This window comes from Sinocyclocheilus grahami, unplaced genomic scaffold (assembly GCF_001515645.1).
Source record: "Sinocyclocheilus grahami isolate Dianchi unplaced genomic scaffold, SAMN03320097.WGS_v1.1 scaffold960.1, whole genome shotgun sequence".
Lineage (NCBI taxonomy): Eukaryota > Metazoa > Chordata > Actinopteri > Cypriniformes > Cyprinidae > Sinocyclocheilus > Sinocyclocheilus grahami.
Window position 1 is genome coordinate 277,475 of NW_015506139.1, and position 22,804 is coordinate 300,278.

The 22,804-nt window shown below is 37.2% G+C and overlaps 1 protein-coding gene across 1 annotated transcript in view; it reads left to right on the plus strand.

Annotated features, from left to right (window-relative positions):
• Positions 1-390: 390 nt before the first annotated feature.
• Positions 391-22,804, plus strand: part of xpo5 (exportin 5) — a 99,606-nt gene continuing 77,192 nt past the window's right edge. The window contains exons 1-7 of the mRNA XM_016249922.1: positions 391-635; positions 1,460-1,581; positions 1,659-1,731; positions 1,824-1,961; positions 3,502-3,684; positions 3,795-3,821; positions 11,693-11,878. Of these exons, the coding sequence (XP_016105408.1) occupies positions 534-635; positions 1,460-1,581; positions 1,659-1,731; positions 1,824-1,961; positions 3,502-3,684; positions 3,795-3,821; positions 11,693-11,878 (831 nt within the window). The 5' untranslated portion in view covers positions 391-533. The remainder of the gene's footprint in view (positions 636-1,459; positions 1,582-1,658; positions 1,732-1,823; positions 1,962-3,501; positions 3,685-3,794; positions 3,822-11,692; positions 11,879-22,804) is intronic.

The following is a 22,804-nucleotide window of genomic DNA, read 5'->3' on the forward strand; positions in this document are numbered from 1 at the left end:
TATTTAATTAATGTTATCTGTGTATTTAATTTAAAACTATTTCTTGGGTAGTATTAATTTAATTTAATTTATTGTGGAAGGTATATATGATGAGGATGTTTGTGACAGGATAAATGACAGACTGGTTTGCAGTGATGGCACACTATGGCACAGAGCACACTGGTATTATATATTATATTATATAGTAAGTCTCAAATTTCGCCTACTCTTTGCTACAAAGTATGAACTCAAAGGTATATACTTTTAGTCACAAAAATATTACATACTTTTAGGGCATATAGGCGAATTGGTACGCAGTTGCTATTTAGAAAAGGCTATGTTAACGACATTTAAAAAAAAACAAAAAAAAAACTACAATCCCCAGAGGTCACGTAACTTCCGCCATCTTGATTAAGGCGGTCCACAGACAGCAGACACCTACCACGTTTTGTTTAATGCTCGTCTCTGTATGCTGAGCTAGTAGTGGAGTGTGCAGTACATTTTACAGATCTACTGGTGTTTTACATTCCATCTGCTGGACGTGTTTGAAAGCCATGGCCGAACCGATACGTGCGTTGTGCGATGAGCTTATAAAGGCTGTGAATGTGATGATGGAGGCAGAATCAAGCCAAACATACCGCCTGGAGGCCTTAAAGGTGAACAATCGTCTATTTTCAATTACGATTAAAAGGCTATTATGAATGCATTGATTCATAAATCCATAATATGTAGGTCACTTATGAATAACGTTTTTTTGGCAGCTCCAGTTAATCGTGCCTCCGTTTCATTGACGGTTTTTTTCCCCCCCAAAAAATTAATTCGCGCAAATCGTGATCTTAGTAAGCTTTGATGTTCTTGTTTGTTACCTTATCATACCAACCTTATCAATATCTATCAAGAAGCATGAAGAAGGTAGGAATAGGCGACATTTCTTTGAGTATCTAGCATACATAATAAAATGTTGCATGCACATTTAGCTACATCCTCGCCTATACAGATGCAGAGCATTCGGTACAGTATGCACAATGACACAAACAGTGCTTGTTAACAGACACTGAGGTGAGGTGTGCCGCACAAATAGCCCTCTTCATGTGAAGCTCACGGGAGACGAGACTATTTTTTCTAGCTGCTCGTATCTGAAGTATGGAGCCCCTCACTGAGGAAATAAAATACAATAAAACTACAACCGCTAATATCTTCCCATGTTTTTGTAATCTGTAAATAAAATATGCACTGTTGTCTCAGATTTATTACAACCGATATGTTGCTGACTTATTTTAATTTTTTAAAACAATGTGCATATAAAATTATTTCAAATGACTTTACTAAGACTTTTATTTACAAAACAAATAATTTTAAGACTGTTTTTTCTTTGCTGTTCTTATCAGTCACATGAACTGCACATACTAAACTATGAATCGTGTAATGATGCAGTACAACTATATGCAGTAAAATTGTCTAATAGATTTCCTTGTTGTAGTTTATTGAAGAGTTCAAAGAGAAAAGTCCCTTCTGTGTTGAATGTGGTCTTCAGTTAGCGGAGAAATCACAGACTGCAGTGGTCAGACACTTTGGGCTGCAGATACTGGAGCATGTAGTCAAGTAAGTGTTTTAAACCCTTTAGTGTGTACACCACAATGAATGCTGAGCATTAAGCTGAACACATTTTTTATGAACAGGTTTAAGTGGAATGACATGGCACCACAAGAAAAGCTCCAGCTGAAAAACTGCACTATGGGCCTGTTGTCAGATGTAAGTATTTTGGAAGTGTATCTACTAAATCATCTTATTGTGTGGTTTATTGAAATCGCTTATTCATATTATGGCTTGATGTCCTGTTTTAGGGTACACATCCAATTCTGCAAGAGGAATGTCATGTTAAGGATGCCCTCTCACGCATAGTTGTTGAGATGATCAAGAGAGAGTGGCCGCAGCACTGGCCTGACATGCTTAAGGAGATGGAGGCCCTTACTGCTATGGGGGTATCTCAAGATTTTTGGCTAACATAAAGGGTTATGTTGTAGGACTAGGGTGCTAGATCATGCTCCTGAAGATATACCTTCATGTCAGAGTTTAGTTACAACCCTTCTCTTAATTAAAAGGGTCATAGGATGCTACATGCACTTTTACAAGTTGTTTGAACTGAAATGTGTGTTGGCAGTTTTTTTTAATCTACTAAGTGAAATGTCAGTAAATAAGAACAAATGAACAAATTAAGAGCAATAGATAAATAAATAGACCAAATATACAAATTAAATAGTGATTTGTTTTTAGGTCTGTTGGTGTTCAGGTACAGAAATTGAATAATCAAACGTAAAACAACAGCATATTCTTCACTGTATAAATTAAATGTAGATTAATAATTTTTACACCAACAGCAGCTGGTAAATTAGGTGCTGTCACTTTAGACAAAATGCCAATACAATGATTCACTTCCGATTTCTTTCTCAACTATTTACATTCAATTAAGTCATAACCGACTGTTTTCGAGGATACTCGCCAAGTCGGGTATTTTGATACACTTTTGTATGTGTATGTCCGTATTGAAACTTGCATGTTGCCTAAGACATGGCTCTGTGTGCGCGCTGTGCTCAAGGAACACTGAATAAATGTATTTACGTACTTCTTGTGCTTGAATGCTTTGCAATTAATTTAATGTTCAAATTGGCAAGGTGTATTTGTCCATTAAAGCGCAAGAAGATGCAAAAGAGTATGTCATTAGGCAAAAGCTGCAATTGTCATGCACATCTTGTCAGTGAAGCACGATTCTGTGATCAGTAGTAAATCTCCATCCGAAGGCCAGAGGGCGCTCTCATGCTGAAACTCCAAATACGCCCTGCAGAAGAAATCCAGGAAATCGCTATAGCGGTAGATTTAACTGCTTTCATTGATTCAACATGACTAATAAACACAGGACTACAACAATATATGATTTATCTGAGTTTTAATTTGAATTATTATAATCATTTTAATTATAATAAAGTATATATTATAACTTTATAAAGTATATATGCAGCCGCCTAAAGTGTCTTGTTAGTTTATTAGAATTTTAATAATACATTTGACAAAAGATGATGCGTACAACTGATCAGTTGCCCTTATGAAGGTTAAAATTACCCTTGAAATCATTTTAAGGAGGCAAATATCGCCCCTTAATGAAAAAGTTTATTTCTCTCACTGCTAAGAACTGACCACTACACAGAATTTAATAATATGAAAAGCGTTGGGAGTCAGCTAAACACAACAGCCAGCCAATGTTCCAGCGCAAGAACCAGCGCAAGAACACCCTCTGCAAAATGTCCCGTTATCGTTATTGACGATATTGACACATTTTTTTTTTTCAATATTGCACACAGCTAATTTTAACTAAGCTCTGCAGGCATCTTCAGGAGTCGTGGACATTTTGTAGATCTGCTGCTTAATGACCCTTTTGCATGCAATTTTAGTAAATAGTAACTTTAGTAAATAATTATTTAAAATATTGTCTATTTGAATTAACAGTCACATTCTAATTTTCTCCAGGACGCTCAGACGGAACTTGTAATGCTTGTCCTACTGCGGTTAGCTGAGGATGTGATCACATTTCAGACATTACCCACTCAAAGACGGCGAGATATCCAGCACACCCTTACACAGAATATGGACAGTATCTTCACCTTCCTGCTTGGCATACTGCAGCTCCATGTGAATGAGTACAAGAAGATGGTTTGTTTTTGAGATATTCATGAATAAATGACAAAACATTTTAAAAATGATTTTGTATATGTCATGGTCATATAAATTGACTGAATTTATTTATCCATGTTGTTTTCTAGAAATGCATTGCTGGTCAGGAATTGAAGGTGAGTGGAGCTCATGGACACCTAATTAGGCTTTTCAGAATTTTGAGTCATCTCAGAATTTTGAACAATGAGTTCTGTTTACATTTCACACTTCTGATTTATTTCCACCACTGAAAAGAAAATAAAGGTTGATGTGAGATTTTCTCACAATTCTGATTTTTCATTGTAATTAAGTTTACATCTCAAAATTCAGATGCAATTATCTTTTTCATCCCAAGTTTTTATCCTTAGTTGAAAAATTTAGGAGCTCATTAAAAACATTTAGGGGCGAAATTTTTCAAATGATGTGTTTTTAGCTCAATTAGGGGATTTAAGGAGACATTTACAAGCACAATTATTTAAAGGGGTCCTAGTATGCTCTTTTACAAAGTCTTGATTTTGTTTTGGGGGTGTACTAGAACAGGCTGTCATACTAGGTTGTTCGAAAAACACATTATTCTTCACATATTTGACATTATTACAACACCTCTCTCCCCAGTCTGGCATGAACTGCTTGAATAGTTCCTGTATCAAATGAAGGCCCGCCTTCTGAAGTATGAAATGTGCTGTGATTGGTTAGCTGGGCCAGTGTGTGTTGTAATTGGCTCCACTCGACGCCTGGTCGGGAAATGTCATGCCCCTTACCATAGTAAATATTGCGAGTAAATATTGTCAATATCAAATCAATTTGAGTGCGATTTAAACCCGGATGATTGTAACCGCTCTAAGTTCGTGTGCCTTGGGAAAGCTAGCGTGTCTCCAACATAGTGATAACACTCATTGCCTTCTCTAGTGCAGCTCAACCAGGTCTCGTCCCATTCGTCGGTATTTGTGATATCACTAATCCCGGAAAATATGCGTTGTAGTCCAAACGAGTCATTTGTTGTAGTTTTTGAAAAGTGATTTCTGTTAAATAAAATATCTCCTTTTGAATTGGACTTTGAGCTTTGTAACTTTGCCGATCTTTTTTTTAATGCTCAAACAGCAACATTACAGACTAACTAAAGTTGAAAAAGCATAATAGGACCCCTTTAATTTATCAGAATACAGAAAGTACACAGGGTTTTTAAATAATTTTGCTGCAGACTCTATTTAATAGGCTAATTATGTAATTATTTATAGTCCTATTAATTTTTATGTAAATGAGGTATGTGATTGTATCAATTTTTCGTTGTCGCTGAAGCTTTTGTCACACACCGTTTTTATCACAATAGCCTATATAATTAAGTTTAAAAAAAAGTGTTGTCCTCTTAACAGGTTAAATAACTTTAATAAAGATGTTTTACTAAAGAAACACTTTAAACAAATACACAAACATATAAAGTAAATATCTATATGACTGTTTGAAACATTTACACAGTTCAGAAAGTAGCAGCTGCTTTGTTTACAAGGTTACCGGGGTAATGGCTGCATATCCGCCTCCGTCAGCTCCCTCTGCTGCCGAATGTGCATTGTCATTCAGCACGTCTTCGCTCCGCCTTTCTTCTCATCTGTGCTCATTTGAATTAAATTGTTGCCTTTTTAAAGTTAAATAATCATATGAGGCTGTATCGCTGTTTTTCCATAAATAAATTTCAATAAATTAATGAATAAATGTGGACATTCATCCGAGACTGCCTTACTCTCAGTTGTTGAAACCCTAAGACTGGCTAGAGCGGATTCCAAATCTTCAATACTTATCTTGCTGGATCTGTACGCTGCTTTTGACATGGTTAACCACCAGATCGTCCTGTCAACCCTATTGGCAAAGGGCATCTCAGGAACCGCACTCCAGTGGTTTGAGTCTTACCTCTCAGATAGGCCCTTCAAGGTATCTTGGCGAGGTGAGGTGTTCAAGTCGCAACATCTAACTACTGGGGTGCCTCAGGGCTCAGTTCTTGGACCACTTCTCTTCTCTGTCTACATGGCATCACTAGGTTCTGTCATTCAGAAACATGGCTTTTCATATCACTGCTATGCTGATGACACTCAACTCTACCTCTCATTCCATCCTGATGATCTGACGATAGCTGCTCGAATCTCAGCTTGTCTAACATACATTCCTATCTGGATGAAGGACCATCACCTTCAATTCAATTTTGCCAAGACAGAACTGCTTGTGGTTCCATCATTTCATCACAATTTCACCATCCAGTTAGGCACATCAACCATAACTCCTTCAAAAACAGCCAGAAACCTTGGAGTTATGACTGATGATCAGCGGACTTTCTCAGACCACATTACTAAAACTACCCGGTCCTGCAGATTTGCTTTATTCAACATTAGGAAGATCAGGCCCTTTCTTTCGGAACATGCTTCGCAACTCCTTGTTCAAGCTCTTTTTCTGTCCAGGCTGGAATATTGCAATGCTCAAAAAATTGGCAGGATTTTCAGCCAGTTCTATCAAACCATTAAAATTAATCCAGAACACGGCTGCAAGATAAATTTGTAATGAGCCGAAAAGAACACACGGCACACCTCTTTTTATCAATCTGCACTGGCCACCAATAGCTGCTCGCATAAAATTCAAGGCATTAATGTTTGCCTACAAAACCACCACTGACTCTGCACCTCTTTACCTAAATTAATTACTTCAGACTTATGTGCCCTCAAGAAGCTTGCATTTCTTCGAGTGAACAGCGCATTATTTTGCCATCCCAAAGAGGCACACAATCACTTTCACAGACTTTTACATTAAATGTTCTCTCCTGGTGGAATGACCTGCCCAACTAAATTCATTTTCAAGAATCGGCTAAAAACCATTCCATTCCATTTTTATTTGACCCTCCAACTCTAGCACTTTCTATTCTAATTCTGTTCTTAAAAAAAAAAATCTGATACCCAAAATATGCAAATAAGGACTTTAACCTGGGGTTTAGGAATGTGCAGTGTGAAATTGATCACTTATGAATACCCAGGATTAACTTCTAACCCTGGGTAAAGTATAAGCAGTGTGAAAAGCAAAATAACCCAGAATTCTGTTTACCCTGGGTTTAGAATGACCCAGGGTTAACTGTTTCAAATGTGAAAAGCCCTAGTATGATCATTTGCCGTTTGAATGTAGTGACCGGTTGTTAAGCAACAAAAAAACATTCATAAACTGAACAGCACTTGCCAAATTAAATTTTCAAGTATTTCTTAAGGCTAATTGTTGATTAAATCAGTTGTGTGCTGTGTTTGTCTAATCAATGATGCTAGCTCAGCAAAAATGCAAGTAACTCATGGTTTACAAATGTACGTTGTGAAACTTAAAAACTAGATTTTTTAGGATGAATTATTTACCCAGGGTAATAATTGAACAACATTAAACATAAATAAAAACAGGATTTTATTATCCCAGGATTAAGAATGACCAAGGGTTAAACGTAAATGCTGGAACCCAGAGACCCCATTTGGCTTGAATGTAAAGTCCAAACTCCACTAAGTTTATTAGGCTATATTTACACTGTCAACACTTCTAAATGGTATCTGGCACAGGCTAGACTTTGTTCAAATGTGTAAACTAGGGATGTCCCAAGCCGATCTCAAGGATTGGGATCAGGGCCAATCAAGCATTTTTTTTTAACTGATCGTTATCGGCTCTCCTCAGTCAGATTCTTATTTTGTCAGCTGTCATGCCGGTGTCGTACAGTCCAAAATATCTTAAATTGTGTTTAGGGGTTTGGAACGACATGGGGTAAGTGATTAATTACAAAATTTTCATTTTGGGGTAGAGTATCCCTTTAATTTGCTTGTTATACAATGGAGCTAGTGTTGTTTTTGGCGGCCTGTTTTAATTTTAGTTTTAGTCTAGTCTTCTATATGAATGGAGCAGTCATATGGGCCGCGAGCGACTGAGCGGAGCACACGCGCGCATAGAGCGGGATAACGCACACACAGAGCGGGATAATACCATACAGTCTATGGATAATACACACACACACACAAGTGAATCCTGAGCGGTGAACTCCTTTTCGGCAGGTGGAATTTCTGTGCATCTCTAATTATTGGCGGCATTAGAAATGGATATTATATAATAGCTGCTTTTTTGAACATTTTAGCAATTTAAAAATATTAAAAAATGATTTTTTTACACGGCACCCCTGCTCTCGACAGACCCCAGTTGGGAAACACTGTTCTAAATAATTCCGCGAGTGGGCTTGAGGAAGTGACGTCGCCTGCGTCCGCGCAGTGTGACCTGATGCAGCCCCTGAAGCGAGACACAGGAAACAGAAATACTGCAAAATAATAATAATAACGAGACGAAATAACGTTATAACATTTAGTTTCATCTCGTTTTGGTCAACGAAAATGAAGAGACGTTTTAGCATAGTTTTTATTTTGTAAGCCACATTTCGTCTCGTTTTTATTCGTCAACGATATTGCATTGTACATTTAATTATCGTCATCGTCACATGACCAGCATTTTCGTCTCATCTCGTTTTCGTCACGTGATAAAGGTTCGTTGACGACTATATTTAGTCATAATTTTCGTTGACGAAAGCAACACTAAATGGAGCCTAACTTATTGTAATTATTTGACGTAGCCTACTTTTACACTCAGAATTATTCCTTGGCATTCTCGCGTACTAAACTGCATTTTTTTTTTTATTGTTTGAGTGCTGGAGGTACGCTGTTACGTCGTGTGCAGAGTGATGTTAACATTTAAGCTAGCTTGTGAAAGAAAAGGGCACTATCAAAGAGTCTAAAGAGGAAAGTTGACAGTGAAAATAGGGCATACAAAGTCAATGAAGAATGGAAAGACAACTATACGTTCATCCTATCTAGTTTTGTGAATGCAAAGTCTTATCTGCAACGAACTGTCTGCGGATTAAAGTGACATCCATATCATCCAACATCCAAAAAATCGTGACTGATGGAAGATGCCAGTTTTCACTTAAAGTGAGTAGCCTTCTAAGCCTGTGTAATAGCCCAAATGTATTTTGAACGTAGTTACTGAATTTCATCCAAATTTAACTCTATTCATGTAGCCTAATCCTGTAAACTCTGTCGTTTCAGGAGTATAAGCATATGCACCCCCACAGGGTGTCCGCGGGTCCTTAAAAAGTCTTAATGTCTTAAATAACGTTTTCCTAAAAGAAAGCCTTAAGTCTTTAAATGTCTTAAATTCGGATTAGATGGGTCTTAAATATTTTTGGTCACATTACCGATAAATATCTTCAGTCTGACGGACCTAATGACTGTTTACAATCATTGGACAGACCGAAGATGTTTTCTTCCCCGCGGTAAGTTACTGCATCCTCAGAGAGAATTGCAGTAAGTTAGCAGAATACAGAATACAAGGTCGCGCTGAGGCTCACTCTGTTTGTCTCGAGACTTCAGAACAAATGAGCGTGACAGCACACATAAACTCAGAAGAAACACACTGAGGTAAAAATTCTAAATGTTTAGTTTATTCATAACATGATATAGTTAAATAACACCATGACAAGTGAGCTATTTTACTCAATATTCTCACAACACAAAAAAACATTGAAAACACCTACAGAGTGCACGCATTGCGTGAAGTCTGGTGCGCGTGCGCATTTAGAGTGCGCTCTTTCACTGCATGATTCAGTCTATTAAAATACATTCAGAATGATCACAAATTCAAGACATGGGGGCAGAAAATTTTTATTTATACCACATATAGTTAATTAAGTTCAAACGGAAGAGTGCCTTTTTTCTCCAAAAATTACCATATACAAATGTGATATTGATTTTTTTACAACAGTTAAACAAACTAGAAGTTTTATTAAGAGACTTACATTTTAGACACCATATTGCCTGTTTTTGCACTATTTCGCCAACAAAAATAATTCCAGACAAAGCCACAGCGCTGTTTTGCGTCTTTGAGCAACATGTTCCCAAATGAATCAACTGTTTAAATGATTCGGTTCAGTCGCAAAGACTTATTAACATTGACTTGCTGCCACCTACTGGCGGTTTTAATTTAACATTTAAAGTATCTTTTCATTTTTTAAATTATTTCAAATATCAGTATTCAGTGTTTGTTTAAAATATCAAAACATTTATGCATTTGTAACTGCAGGTTAAATGCATTCATGTTCTGCATTAAACTGTGTGTAAATACTTCTAAATGCCAATTCAGGTGCAGCTTATGTCTGGATTGCAAAGATGAATTTTGTTGATACTGATTTCATTTGTTTGGTAACAGCCCAAATGTCTTATTATTCTAATTCACTGATTAAATGTAAGAATTTGACTCAAAAGATAATGCACACTTATAGAAAAATGGCTTTATAAAGGTAAAATGCCCGTAAAAGTAAAAAATCAATTTAAACTTATTGGAAAAGATTAATTTCTATCTGACCACCACACAGAATAAGAAGAATATCAGAAACATTAGGAGTCAGCTGTCCACGAAAGTCCTTAAGATACCAGCATGATAACACACTCATTCAGTTGAATGAATGACTCAACGACTCACTAATCAAGTGACTTACCGTCACTTACTGGTAGTTTAGTTGAGAAATATGTTGAAAAGTATGCATTTTTCCCCTCAACATTTCTTATTTGTATATTCATAAATGCATTTAAAACATTAATCTCATAACATTATTTATTGCAGTTGTAATTATTATTACTTGCAGTGTAAATGATTTATTCTGACTGGTAGCAGCCCTATAGTGTATATTGAATTTATTGATAAATTGTAATAATTTGACATGCAAGATGATGCATACATCTAAAAAGGTTAAAAATAGGCCTTTGTAAAGGTAAATATGCCGATTTAAGTATGTAAAAGCTGATAGAACACGGATGAAAATATTGCTTCAGAATAAATTTACTCCACCAAAAATCTCAGTGATGTAGTTATTTTGTATGGAATATTGTCTGCTGACATAGTTCACTGTATATTGTAGTAATATCATTTTTTACAGCAATGACATTTTGTTTTCTTTTTAATTTATACACATTAAATATTACATATGTAATAAAATGTGTATTTCCATTACAGGTTTAAGTCTTAAATTTCATATAAGGTGGTATTAAAAATCTCTTAAGTCTTAAATTTAACTTGTTCATGTCTGTAGAAACCCTGCCCCAGCTGTTCTGCATCCATGATCAAGAATTATTATTTTTTTTGCTGATTGTCTTGTCAGTCTTTTTGATAAAAAGGAAGCTGAATTTGCTGTGTTATTTGTTCAAGTGTTGGTGCTGAGGCCCCGCGTTATAAGCAAACGTTTCAATGTTTCACTGTTAGTTTTTTTCATACCACACATTTCATGACGGCTATTTTAGAGGTGTGTCTAGCGATCCACAGACTCTTGAATGTTTTTCAGAACTTTTCAAATTAAAAGCTCTCAATTCATCTCAAAATAAAACATTGCTGCAAAAACGTTCTCGTACTTTTATTTTGAAAGCAAAAATCACTAAAGACGAAGTGATTGTGAGTAACTGTTGCTGTCATCGTCTGTTTGATTACGTCTTTAATAGATTTTTCCACACATTTCTGCCATATGTACGTTAACTGACAGTTACCACTGATAAGCTACTACTAAATATATTGTAGAAACGTAATTTTCTGTAAAGTAGATTTGCAACTATTTGTGTCGTGAAAAGCGCTATACAAATAAACTTTAATTTAATTTAATTGAATCACGACAGATCTATTTCAGAACCAGCTGCTATCAAAATAATCTGGCTGCGGGCGCGGGCCAGATATTATTGCTGGCGGGCCAGTTTTAGTCACCTGTTGCCGACCACTGATTTAGACCATAATAGCTGAGAGTTATTAAAAAGTTTATAATATTTTTGAGGATAAGATGTTAAAATGCTAAAAAGTATCAAAGGCTGTTATGCTTTGGTCTATTTTTTCCCCCTCTTTTTTTCCCCCTGGTACATTTTCTTACTCTGCGCTGCTTAATATTATTTGCCAGATTAAATTACCATTTTTTCTCTCTCTCCAGGCAAAAGCTCACTGGCGAGTTGGTGTAGCCACTCTCAATACTCTGGCTGGCTACATTGATTGGGTTGCTCTGGTCCACATCACCAGTGATAACTGCCATCTTTTGGAGATCTTGTGCCTGTTGCTGAGTGAACCTGAGCTTCAGTTGGAGGCTGCAGAGTGTCTGCTAATTGCCATTAGTAGGAAAGTAAGTGGCGGCATTTACATCATAAAACTTTTTTTAGCTGCTTTTCCCATAATATTCCTTATTTTATTTATTTGTTTGTTTTTGTTTATTTATTCTGCAAGTCATTGCTGTCATTGGAGTCAAATTCACATATACCTAGGGATGGGTATCGTTAAGGTTTTAACGGTATTACTACTCTTACCGCTACTGCTTATCGATCTGGAACTGTAACTATTCTTATCAGTACTTTGTTTTATATATATATATATATATATATATATATATATATTAGTGCTGTCAAACAATTAATTGCGATTAATCGCATCCAAAATAAAAAATTGTATTGACATAATATTGTATATATGTATGTACTGTGTATATTTATTATGTATATATAAATACACACATACAGTATATATTTTGAAAATATTTGCATTTATTTACATGTATATATTTATATTCATATAGTTTATATTATATATTAATATATAAACGTAACATTTTTCTTAAATATATACATGCATGAGTGTGTATTTATATATACATAACAAATATACACAGTACACACAATGTAAAATATGTCATTGATATGAAAATAAAACATCAATTACATCAAATACAATTTGTAAATGCACCAGTTTCAGACATTTTAAGTGTTTTATTTTCATAAGATACAGTAAGAACAAAAACAAGGAAACAAAGTAAAACAAACTGACAAATACATTAAAACAAAAATACAAATTAAATAGTGCTTTAATTTCTTCATGGAGGTCTACTAACACTACTGTTCCGGTAAGTAATATAGCCTACTAAAGAAATCTAATAAAATAATCAATAGTAAAATAACACTGCATAGTTTTCACTGTATAATTTGATAGATTAATGCTTGTTAAAGTTGTTATTCAGATTAAGTGCTGTGAGTGAATTTCTCTTTGCATTTTGTTGTTGAACCAATCGTCAAAAGGTGACTGCATATATATTGACACTCATCGGATTTTCTCTCAGCTGTTCCAAGACACAAATGGTGTTTAAGTGAATACTCTCCAAGGCGGCAATTTTTACATATTTTTGTGTTTATTTGATCGTTTGGATGCGCCTGATCCTGAAGTCTAATTTTCTTGTCCGTTTTGGAGCGTGCACACAATTCAGCCTGGGGCACAGCGTCTCTCATGCGGATTAATGTGCTTTCAACGTTTAATCAAACATGTCCTGCAATTTAGCAACAGTAAAGACTGCATTTTACAACAATCACCGATTGTGCTGGATCTGATGTTACGTTTGGGTTTTAGGGAGGAACGAATGTGCACTGCTGTGAAGGGAAAGAAGCTGCACTAGAAGAAACGCTATAGTTTTTAATAGTTTTACCTCATATTTTCTTTTTTATGATCCTTGGAAACCAAAATTTAAATCAACGATAAAATTGGCTTTATATCACAGCCACAGGTCTAAAGTGTAAGCAGACGTTGAATGTTTTGTTCTTTCCTCTGTCATCAGGGCTTTCACGTTGAGCGATCCTCTGCGTGAGCGAGATCTCTCTTTTGAATTGTGAATAGCAAAAATGCATCAGATAAATGTTCTAATATTATTGCAGAATATAGAAATCAACCGTCTTGTCAATTCTAAGAACGTTAATTTCCTGGTTAAAGGAAATAACTTTCTTACTGCATGCTTAGAATTTATTGAATCATTTAATAATTTTGAAAAGTCTTTAAAGGAAAAATCATTACAACTTTTATGTATCATAACATCTCTCACTGATAGGATAAGAAATCTTTTAAGTCTGACCCTTTACTGCTCAGTTCAATTAATTAGAATAAGAAACATATACATAAAATAAGTTATGTATTTTACTGGTAATATAGTTTTATATAATTAGTTCACAAATGCTTATAGATCATTAAAATTATTTTTTTAAATGGTTATAGATCATAAAAAGGGTTGGCACCAATTTAAAATAAGGTCTCTTTGGTTAACATTAGTTAATGCATTAACTAACATGAACTAACAATGAACAGTGTATTATATACATATTAGTATATATTAATATTAAAAATATTTTAATATTAAAAATATTAATTCACAGTACATAAACTAATGTTAAGGTACAACTTTAAATTTTAATAATGTATTAATACATGTTGAACTTAACATTAATTAACATTTGTAACGAATCAGCTCATGAGGAAATATGAATAATTAACCATAACTAATAAATGCTATATAATTTGTTCATGTTAACCGATATAGGTAATATTAAAGGGGTCATATGATGCAATTTCAAGTTTTCCTTTCTCGTTGGAGTGTAACAAGCTGATTGCAACTTCAGGGATCTTATCTATGCACAAAGACTAAAGTCTCAAAACCAAAGAGATATTCTTTATCAAAGTTAAGACTCTGCCACGACCCCCTAAAAAGACATGATAAAACTAATTACATAATTTACTGTCTTTACATTTATTTTGAAAGATGAAGCTCGCGATTATGGTAAGGGGCGTTACATTTCCGACGAGTGCTTGCGGTGTTCGGCCAATCACAATGCACTGGGTCAGCTGGCCAATCAGAGCAGACTACGCTTGTCGGAAGGAGGGACTTTGTAGAAAACGAAGCGTTTGAGAGAGGCGGGGCATAGAGGACCTTTTTTGAACATTAAAGCATGTCAACATATTCTGTTACACCAAATACACAAAATAATATTTAAAAAAGCATCATATGACCCCTTTAACAAATGAAACTGTATTGTAAAGTGTTACCAAAGTTTTATATATTGCTCTCTCTCTTTCATTGCTGTAACCCTTAAATCCAAACTAACATTAAATAATATTTTACAGCATTTATTAAACATTTTTAATGTTAATCAAAATGCTCATGTTAATTCACAGTGCATTAACTAATGTTAACAGATACAACATTAAATTTTAATAATGTTTAAGTTTTTAATATTTAACATTATTAAATGCTATATAATTATTGTTCATCTTAATATAGTTAATGTTAATGACTGAAACCTTATTGTAAAGTGTTACTAAAGTTTTATATATTGTTCTATGTGCGTGTGTGTTTCACAGTCTTGATGGTTTGGATTAACCCTTAAAACCAGACTGCTAGAGGGTTACTGTAATGCATGTGCCCACTGTGCACCGTTTTCCTGATGCCACCGGGGTGGTGGTTGCACTGATGGTTTGGGCCCTTCATCGCTGCTTGCAGCTATTTTAAATGTATTTGTATTTTCTTAATTTTTCCAGTACAGAGAGCAGAACCATTAATGTCAGAGCTTATCGATACTCCGGTTTTTCATAATTTAGCCACCGGGCCAATTTAACGGGCACCATATCATGCAAAATCCACTTTTACATGGTGTTTGGACATAAATGTGTGTTGGCAGTGTGTGAACACAACCACCCTATTTTTTAAATCCCCTTTAAACCAAATCAGTCTCACTAGGCAAGCCATTTTGATTCAATATGACATCACATTGCATAGGGGCCGGGACACAGGGGCTGACTGACAGCACTGCATTGCTATATAGGGTTCGTACGGTCATGAAAAACCTGGAAAAGTCATGGAATTGGAAACGTTTTGGAAAAATAGATAAACCCAGAAAGTTTTGGAAAAGTCATTGAAATCTATTTCACAAAACTCTGTATAATAGAATTGTTTAATCAGGTCCTGAATTTCGGTGCGGGATTGCGCATAGGCTATATCACATAGTTTTACTCATTCCCGCAGCTTTTGACTTTAAAATGATGGATGTTCACACATTTATTCAATAGCCTATAGCATGTAGGTTTGATGAGTAAATAATCAAACCTACAGACTGAGTCCAGTCCACACAGACTGATCAAATCAGTCATTTGAAAACAGCGCGAGTGATTCAGCTGTACGTGTCTTCTCTCTTTGACTTTCTCTTCAAATGGCTTCACATCGGCGCATCTTGTCTGTGCTACAAGAGCTGCTGCACGCTGCGATACAAGACTTTCACTCGCATTTCGGGACAGTTGACAGAATTGTCACTTGCCTAATCGGGTCATTGTTGCATCATCAGAAAATTTTATTATTTATTTGCACGTCTTTTTAAGCCATTCGGTACTCCCTCGCTCCAGAGGCGGTGCGCAGTCACATCCAAAGTGCGCTCATGCATATACAGTGGGGCAAAAAAGTATTTAGTCAGCCACCAATTGTGCAAGTTCTCCCACTTAAAAAGATGAGAGAGGCCTGTAATTTTCATCATAGGTATACCTCAACTATGAGAGACAAAATGAGAAAAAAAATCCAGAAAATCACATTTTTAAAGAATTAATTGTTAAATTCCTCGGTACACCTTGCCAGTACCAAATTGAGTTTGCTCCCAAATAAGCTCAGCAGAACCCTGCACGGGCCTCAAACATATGCCCTAGTCCGGCCCTTATCTGACAGATTATCAGAATTACTGGCCCGTGTCTTTTTTCTCTTTCTCTCTTCCCCAATTACACAGCTGCTGTTGTAGCCATTAAAATAGTTCAGTTTCGTTTTTAATGGCAAAAGTGGTTATATATATTTTCGTTTCTTTATTACGTTAATTTAGAAATATGTTTGGAAAATGTTTTTTGTTTAAATTCAAGTTTTTGTTTTTTTTTAAGTAATGACCAAGCAGCCAGTGGCAGACAGTGAGTTAATCATAGCCTATGTTTGATCAATTTAGCCTTCTCAAATCATCACCACTTGACTAAAATAAAATCTATAGGCCTATATAAAATGCTTAAAAAAACAATGTTAGTTTAAATGGTTAACCTAGATAAATGTGTGCTATTAGGCGCGTATCCAATCGTTCGTGCAGAGAAGCTAAAGTGCGCTTTGCAGGACATGGAGTCGCCAGCACGATCACGTGCATTTTTTTCTTAGAGTGGAAACAACCGTCATTTTTGCTCATAAAGTTAAGAGTAATACATCATTCGGGACTGTTAAGGGTCTACTTTTATTGTTTCCACCAGCACGGCAAATCTTTGTCATCACCATAATAATTGATGGATATCTAAAATATAAAAATAAGGAGGAAGCAAGCCTGATGCCTGGCCCGTGTCTGAGCTATGACGTGAAAATTGTCCCGAAGCCATAAATAAGTTGGGGCCGTTGGGCTCAGGCTGAAATGCAGGGCTCTAAAGCACAGCTTGTTGCATTTAAGCAGCAAAAATACACAAAATGACACCAAAATGGCCATCCTGGCCACACAGTTAAATAAATGATAATATTCAACGTCTGGCGCAGTTGCAGCTTGTACTTATTACTAAAACAAGAAAGCAAACGAGTAGCATTAATAGTCATTAATTTTAGTTAACATATGCTATGATAATTTGAACAGATTTTTATTCTTATTGTAAAATAATGGAACATTTATGTCATGAATATTGTCTCAAATGTCATGGAAATATATTGGTAAAAATATGTACGAACCCTATAGTTTCCGCCTTAGTTGTACGCTGTCCTCCATTTTCTCCGCTCTCGAGCAGCTGTAACATCAACAGTGTCTCGTGAACAATCCCGGTGCTCTGTGTTTGTATGCAAGACTGAACATAAGAGTCTTCCTTTTCTCCCAACATCTGAGCTGCTGAGGATGCAGTTGGATTACTTTTATTTTTCAAGGTAATGCGCCTCAAAATCTTTCAAAATATGTTTATCACTCCAGACTCCTTTGTAAATGTCATGTTGTTATAGTGCTTAGCGTTTTAACTGTATTTGTGTGCGTATGTTATCGAAGTATTCTAATCGATAATCGCCATGCTTGTGAGATTAGTTTGCGCCGTGCTGTTCGTTCGGGACCGAGCCGAGCCGATGAAAGGTCAGCGTGAGCTCTGTAACATTGCAGTGTTTCTTCCCACTTTCAGTGCATTTGGCTTCCCATATGTACGGCTGAACACTGGTTATGTTGCTTTTACCGGCTGTGTAGATATGCAATGCAGAGAGACTTATATGCGACACCCTCTTCTGGAGATGGGGCGGGAATATGCAGCTCATTTGCATTTAAAGTGATACACCAAAACAGCATTTTTTTTATTTTTTATTTTTTTTAGACACCACAAAAATTAGATTTTCTTTTTTTTTTTTCTTGAGATTTTCATATTTTGGGCTGAAACTTCACTGACAGATTCTGGGGACACCCAAGACCAATACTGCACCTTGTAAAAAGGGGCAAAATAGGTGCTCTTTAATACCGGGTTTCGGTACCCATCCCCTATATATACCTAGGCCATTTTGTCTGATTAAGAGCCAGTTAAACTTAAACTCACTGTGCACACAAGTGGCCTGTTGCATGAAGCTAGCTGAACAAACTCAGAGTTTCAGAGTAGGTTTAGAGTTGACAAAACCAAACAATTCCAACCTGCTTTAAATCAGGTTCACTGGGCTCAAAAAGCTCGATATGAACGTTCTATATCAACTTAGAGTCTGAACCAGAGTTTGTGATGAACTCTGAAGTGCGTGCACCTGAAAGTGTGATGTGTGCAGCAAACAGCCAATCACACAGAAGGTGGAGAGCATAAGCAAAGCATCAGTTGGATTCACTTCTCGTGAGAGTCAGCGCAATTCACTTTGGTGCTGAAGATTAAGAGATGTTGTCATTAATAAAAATGTAATGCATTTAAATGCATTTACAAGGCAGGAATAAGCAATTTTGCTGCAGCAAAAGTTTGAGAAGGCAGCAAAAAGAAAATGACTATGCAAAGGAATCTGAAAACTGAATTTAATTATTTATATAGTTTCTCACAAACCTCAAAAGGAAAACATAATTTTAAAAGTTGGGTATATTAAAGTTTATCTATATGTATCCGTTTAATTTAATTTAAATGCAAAGCTTATAGGGGTCATATGATGCAATTTAAAATTGTCCTTTCTCTTTGGAGTGTTACAAGCTGTTCGTGAATAGATAAGATCCCTAAAGTTGCAAAGACTAAAGTCTCAAATCCAAAGAGATATTCTTTATAAAAGTTAAGACTCGTCCACGCCCTCCTAAAACGCCTCGTTTAAACATGCCCCCACATGTCTACGTCACTGTGTGGGAAGATTTGCATAACGCTGCCCAAATGTTCACGCAAAGAAATGAGGCGTAACTTTTATTCTCGCTGTAGTATTGTTGTTGCCGCCGCCGCCATGTCATGGAGACGGTGTGTTTTGTTGTGAAAGTGAAACTACTTTGTTTGGTCTTCCAAAAGAGGACGAAATCCGCTTCATCATGCCTAGAGCTGATCCATGCTGGTCGCTGAGGAAATACATCAACTTCGCACTATGGATCTCCAGATCGGCTTTCACTGTGGACAAAGTGGAGTCCAGCCCGGGGTCGTCACATGTGGTTGCCGCAAGCCCACCGGCCGCTCCTTCGTTGAATCCGCCGGCCGCCACTCACTCAAGCCTGCCGTGTGTGACGCTGTGTGTTTCGTTGTGAAAGTGAAACTACTTTGTTTGGCCTTCCAAAAGAGGACACGACTAGAAATCAGTGGTTAAGTTGTATTTACAACACTGTTCCAGAACAGTTCAACCCAAAAATTCAGATGTGTGCAGCGCATTTTATGGAGGACTGGAATAGTAGACTACAATGCCGGCTGTTCTGACTCCGGCTTTTCATATTTAAAGTATTTGCCACTGATGATTCAAGTTTTGAGCAGTGTAGAGTAGGGCTTGTTGTTTGTCTTTTCTCCCATCACAAATGCAGACATGGTTTTATGTTTGCGCGGTACGATGCAAGTCAACGCGTAAAAATACAGTACAAGTCATTATAATCAGTAATTATGTCCCCCCGGATGAAACCAATGCCTCGTTTATAATGTTTTTTTTTAAAGGGGTCATGTGATGTTGCTAAAAAGAACACTATTTTGTGTATTTGGTGTAATGAAATGTGTTTATGTGGTTTAAGGTTCAAAAAACACATTATTTTCCACATACTGATTGGCCGAATACCTCAAGCGTGTGACGGAAATGTTACGCCCCTACCATAATGTGATGATGCCCTGTCAGGCCGGAGCGATGATTCAAAAACATGAAAACCCATTATAAACGAGGCACTCGTTGCATCCAGTGGGGACACGATTATGGATTATAATGAGTTACATTGTCTGAATATTTGGGTTGAAGTGTTCTGGAACAGTGTTGTAAATACAACTTAACCACTGATTTCTAGTCGTGTCCATTTTTGGAAGGCCAAACAAAGTAGTTTCGCTTTCACAACGAAACACACACGGTGGCCTAGAGTGAGCAGAGAGGGGGCTAGAGTGAGGAACAGCTGGAGGGCTAGAGTGAGCAGAGGCGGCGGCTTGAGAACGGTGCGGATTCGTCGAAGGAGCATCCGGAGGGCTGGCGGCAACCACATGTGACGACCCCGGGCTGGACTCCACTTTGTCCACGGTGAAAGCCGATCCAGTGATCCACAGCGCAAAGTTGTAGTATTTCCTCAGCAACCGGCACGGATCAGCTCCAGGCATGACGAAGCTGATATCGTCCTCTTTTGGAAGGCCAAACAAAGTAGTTTCACTTTCACAACGAAACACACAGCGCCTTCACGACATGGCGAAAGCAACAACAAAACTACAGCGAGAATAAAAGTTACGCCGCCTTTCTTTGCGAGAACATTTGGGCGGCGTTATGCAAATCTTCCCACATAGTGACGAAGATATGTGGGGGCGTGTTAGAAAGAGCCGTTTTACTAGAAATCAGTGGTTAAGTTGTATTTACAACACTGTTCCAGAACAGTTCAACCCAAAAATTCAGATGTGTGCAGCGCATTTTATGGAGGACTGGAATAGTAGACTACAATGCCGGCTGTTCTGACTCCGGCTTTTCATATTTAAAGTATTTGCCACTGATGATTCAAGTTTTGAGCAGTGTAGAGTAGGGCTTGTTGTTTGTCTTTTCTCCCATCACAAATGCAGACATGGTTTTATGTTTGCGCGGTACGATGCAAGTCAACGCGTAAAAATACAGTACAAGTCATTATAATCAGTAATTATGTCCCCCCGGATGAAACCAATGCCTCGTTTATAATGTTTTTTTTTAAAGGGGTCATGTGATGTTGCTAAAAAGAACACTATTTTGTGTATTTGGTGTAATGAAATGTGTTTATGTGGTTTAAGGTTCAAAAAACACATTATTTTCCACATACTGATTGGCCGAATACCTCAAGCGTGTGACGGAAATGTTACGCCCCTACCATAATGTGATGATGCCCTGTCAGGCCGGAGCGATGATTCAAAAACATGAAAACCCATTATAAACGAGGCACTCGTTGCATCCAGTGGGGACACGATTATGGATTATAATGAGTTACATTGTCTGAATATTTGGGTTGAAGTGTTCTGGAACAGTGTTGTAAATACAACTTAACCACTGATTTCTAGTCGTGTCCATTTTTGGAAGGCCAAACAAAGTAGTTTCGCTTTCACAACGAAACACACACGGTGGCCTAGAGTGAGCAGAGAGGGGGCTAGAGTGAGGAACAGCTGGAGGGCTAGAGTGAGCAGAGGCGGCGGCTTGAGAACGGTGCGGATTCGTCGAAGGAGCATCCGGAGGGCTGGCGGCAACCACATGTGACGACCCCGGGCTGGACTCCACTTTGTCCACGGTGAAAGCCGATCCAGTGATCCACAGCGCAAAGTTGTAGTATTTCCTCAGCAACCGGCACGGATCAGCTCCAGGCATGACGAAGCTGATATCGTCCTCTTTTGGAAGGCCAAACAAAGTAGTTTCACTTTCACAACGAAACACACAGCGCCTTCACGACATGGCGAAAGCAACAACAAAACTACAGCGAGAATAAAAGTTACGCCGCCTTTCTTTGCGAGAACATTTGGGCGGCGTTATGCAAATCTTCCCACATAGTGACGAAGATATGTGGGGGCGTGTTAGAAAGAGCCGTTTTAGGTAGGCGTGGCTGACTCTGAACTTTTATATAGAATATCTCTTTGGATTTGAGACTTTAGTCTTTGCAACTTTACAGATCTTCTTTATGCACCAAGAGCTTGTAACACTCCAAAGAGAAAGGAAAAATTTAAATCGCATCATATGACCCCTTTAATGTTTTTGTCTCGTCGCTCCATCACAGTATGGTAAGGGGTGCAACATTTCCGTCACACGCTTGAGGTATTCGGCCTATTACAATGCACTGGATAGCTGGCCAATCAGAACACACCTCAAATCATCAGTTCTTATTCTGCTGGATCTATCTGCCACTTTTGACACTGTGAATCATCAGATTCTCCTGTCAACCATCACGAGATCTGCACTCCACTGGTTTGAATCTTATCTCACAGGTAGGTCTTTCAGGGTTTCCTGGGGATCAGTTATTGAACCCCTCGGCCTGACCTAGCCCCTCGGCTATTGCGGCCTAAAATGACTGATTTTGCTGTAGCTTTTCTCAAAATTTGCGGCATTTCTTATTGTTTTGCAGTGAAAATATACCACGGACAACATTCTTCTAACATTATGACTTTTCTGACTTCGAGAACCATTGTAGGGCTCCAGACTCAAATTGGAGGACACCAGCACCAGTGCCATTAAGTTCTACAGAAGGTGGCACCAGCACATGACAGTAAAGCACTCACCCTAATCACACATGTACATCTCGGAGATGTCTATTTGATGTCTGCATTTACATATGCAAGATGTAGTTTTTAGAGTGTTTGCTCATCTGCAATACGTCGAGACGTTTCCTGTCAGATGTCAAATAGACATTTATTAGAATGCATGTAAAACTGCTTCTAAGACGTTTATCAGATTACACAGCAGATGTTTCCCAGATCTTTAGCAGACGTCTTACAGATGTACTTGTGCTGTCTAGGTAGTGGAGATGCAGATAAAATGAACTTTTATTACTGTCATTCATGTCTAAATATGATTTAATAAATACAAAAAATATATATTGGGGAGTGGAAATGGCTAATAAGCCTACAAGTACTTCTCTGCAGCCATCTACTAGTGGTAATTTAATGT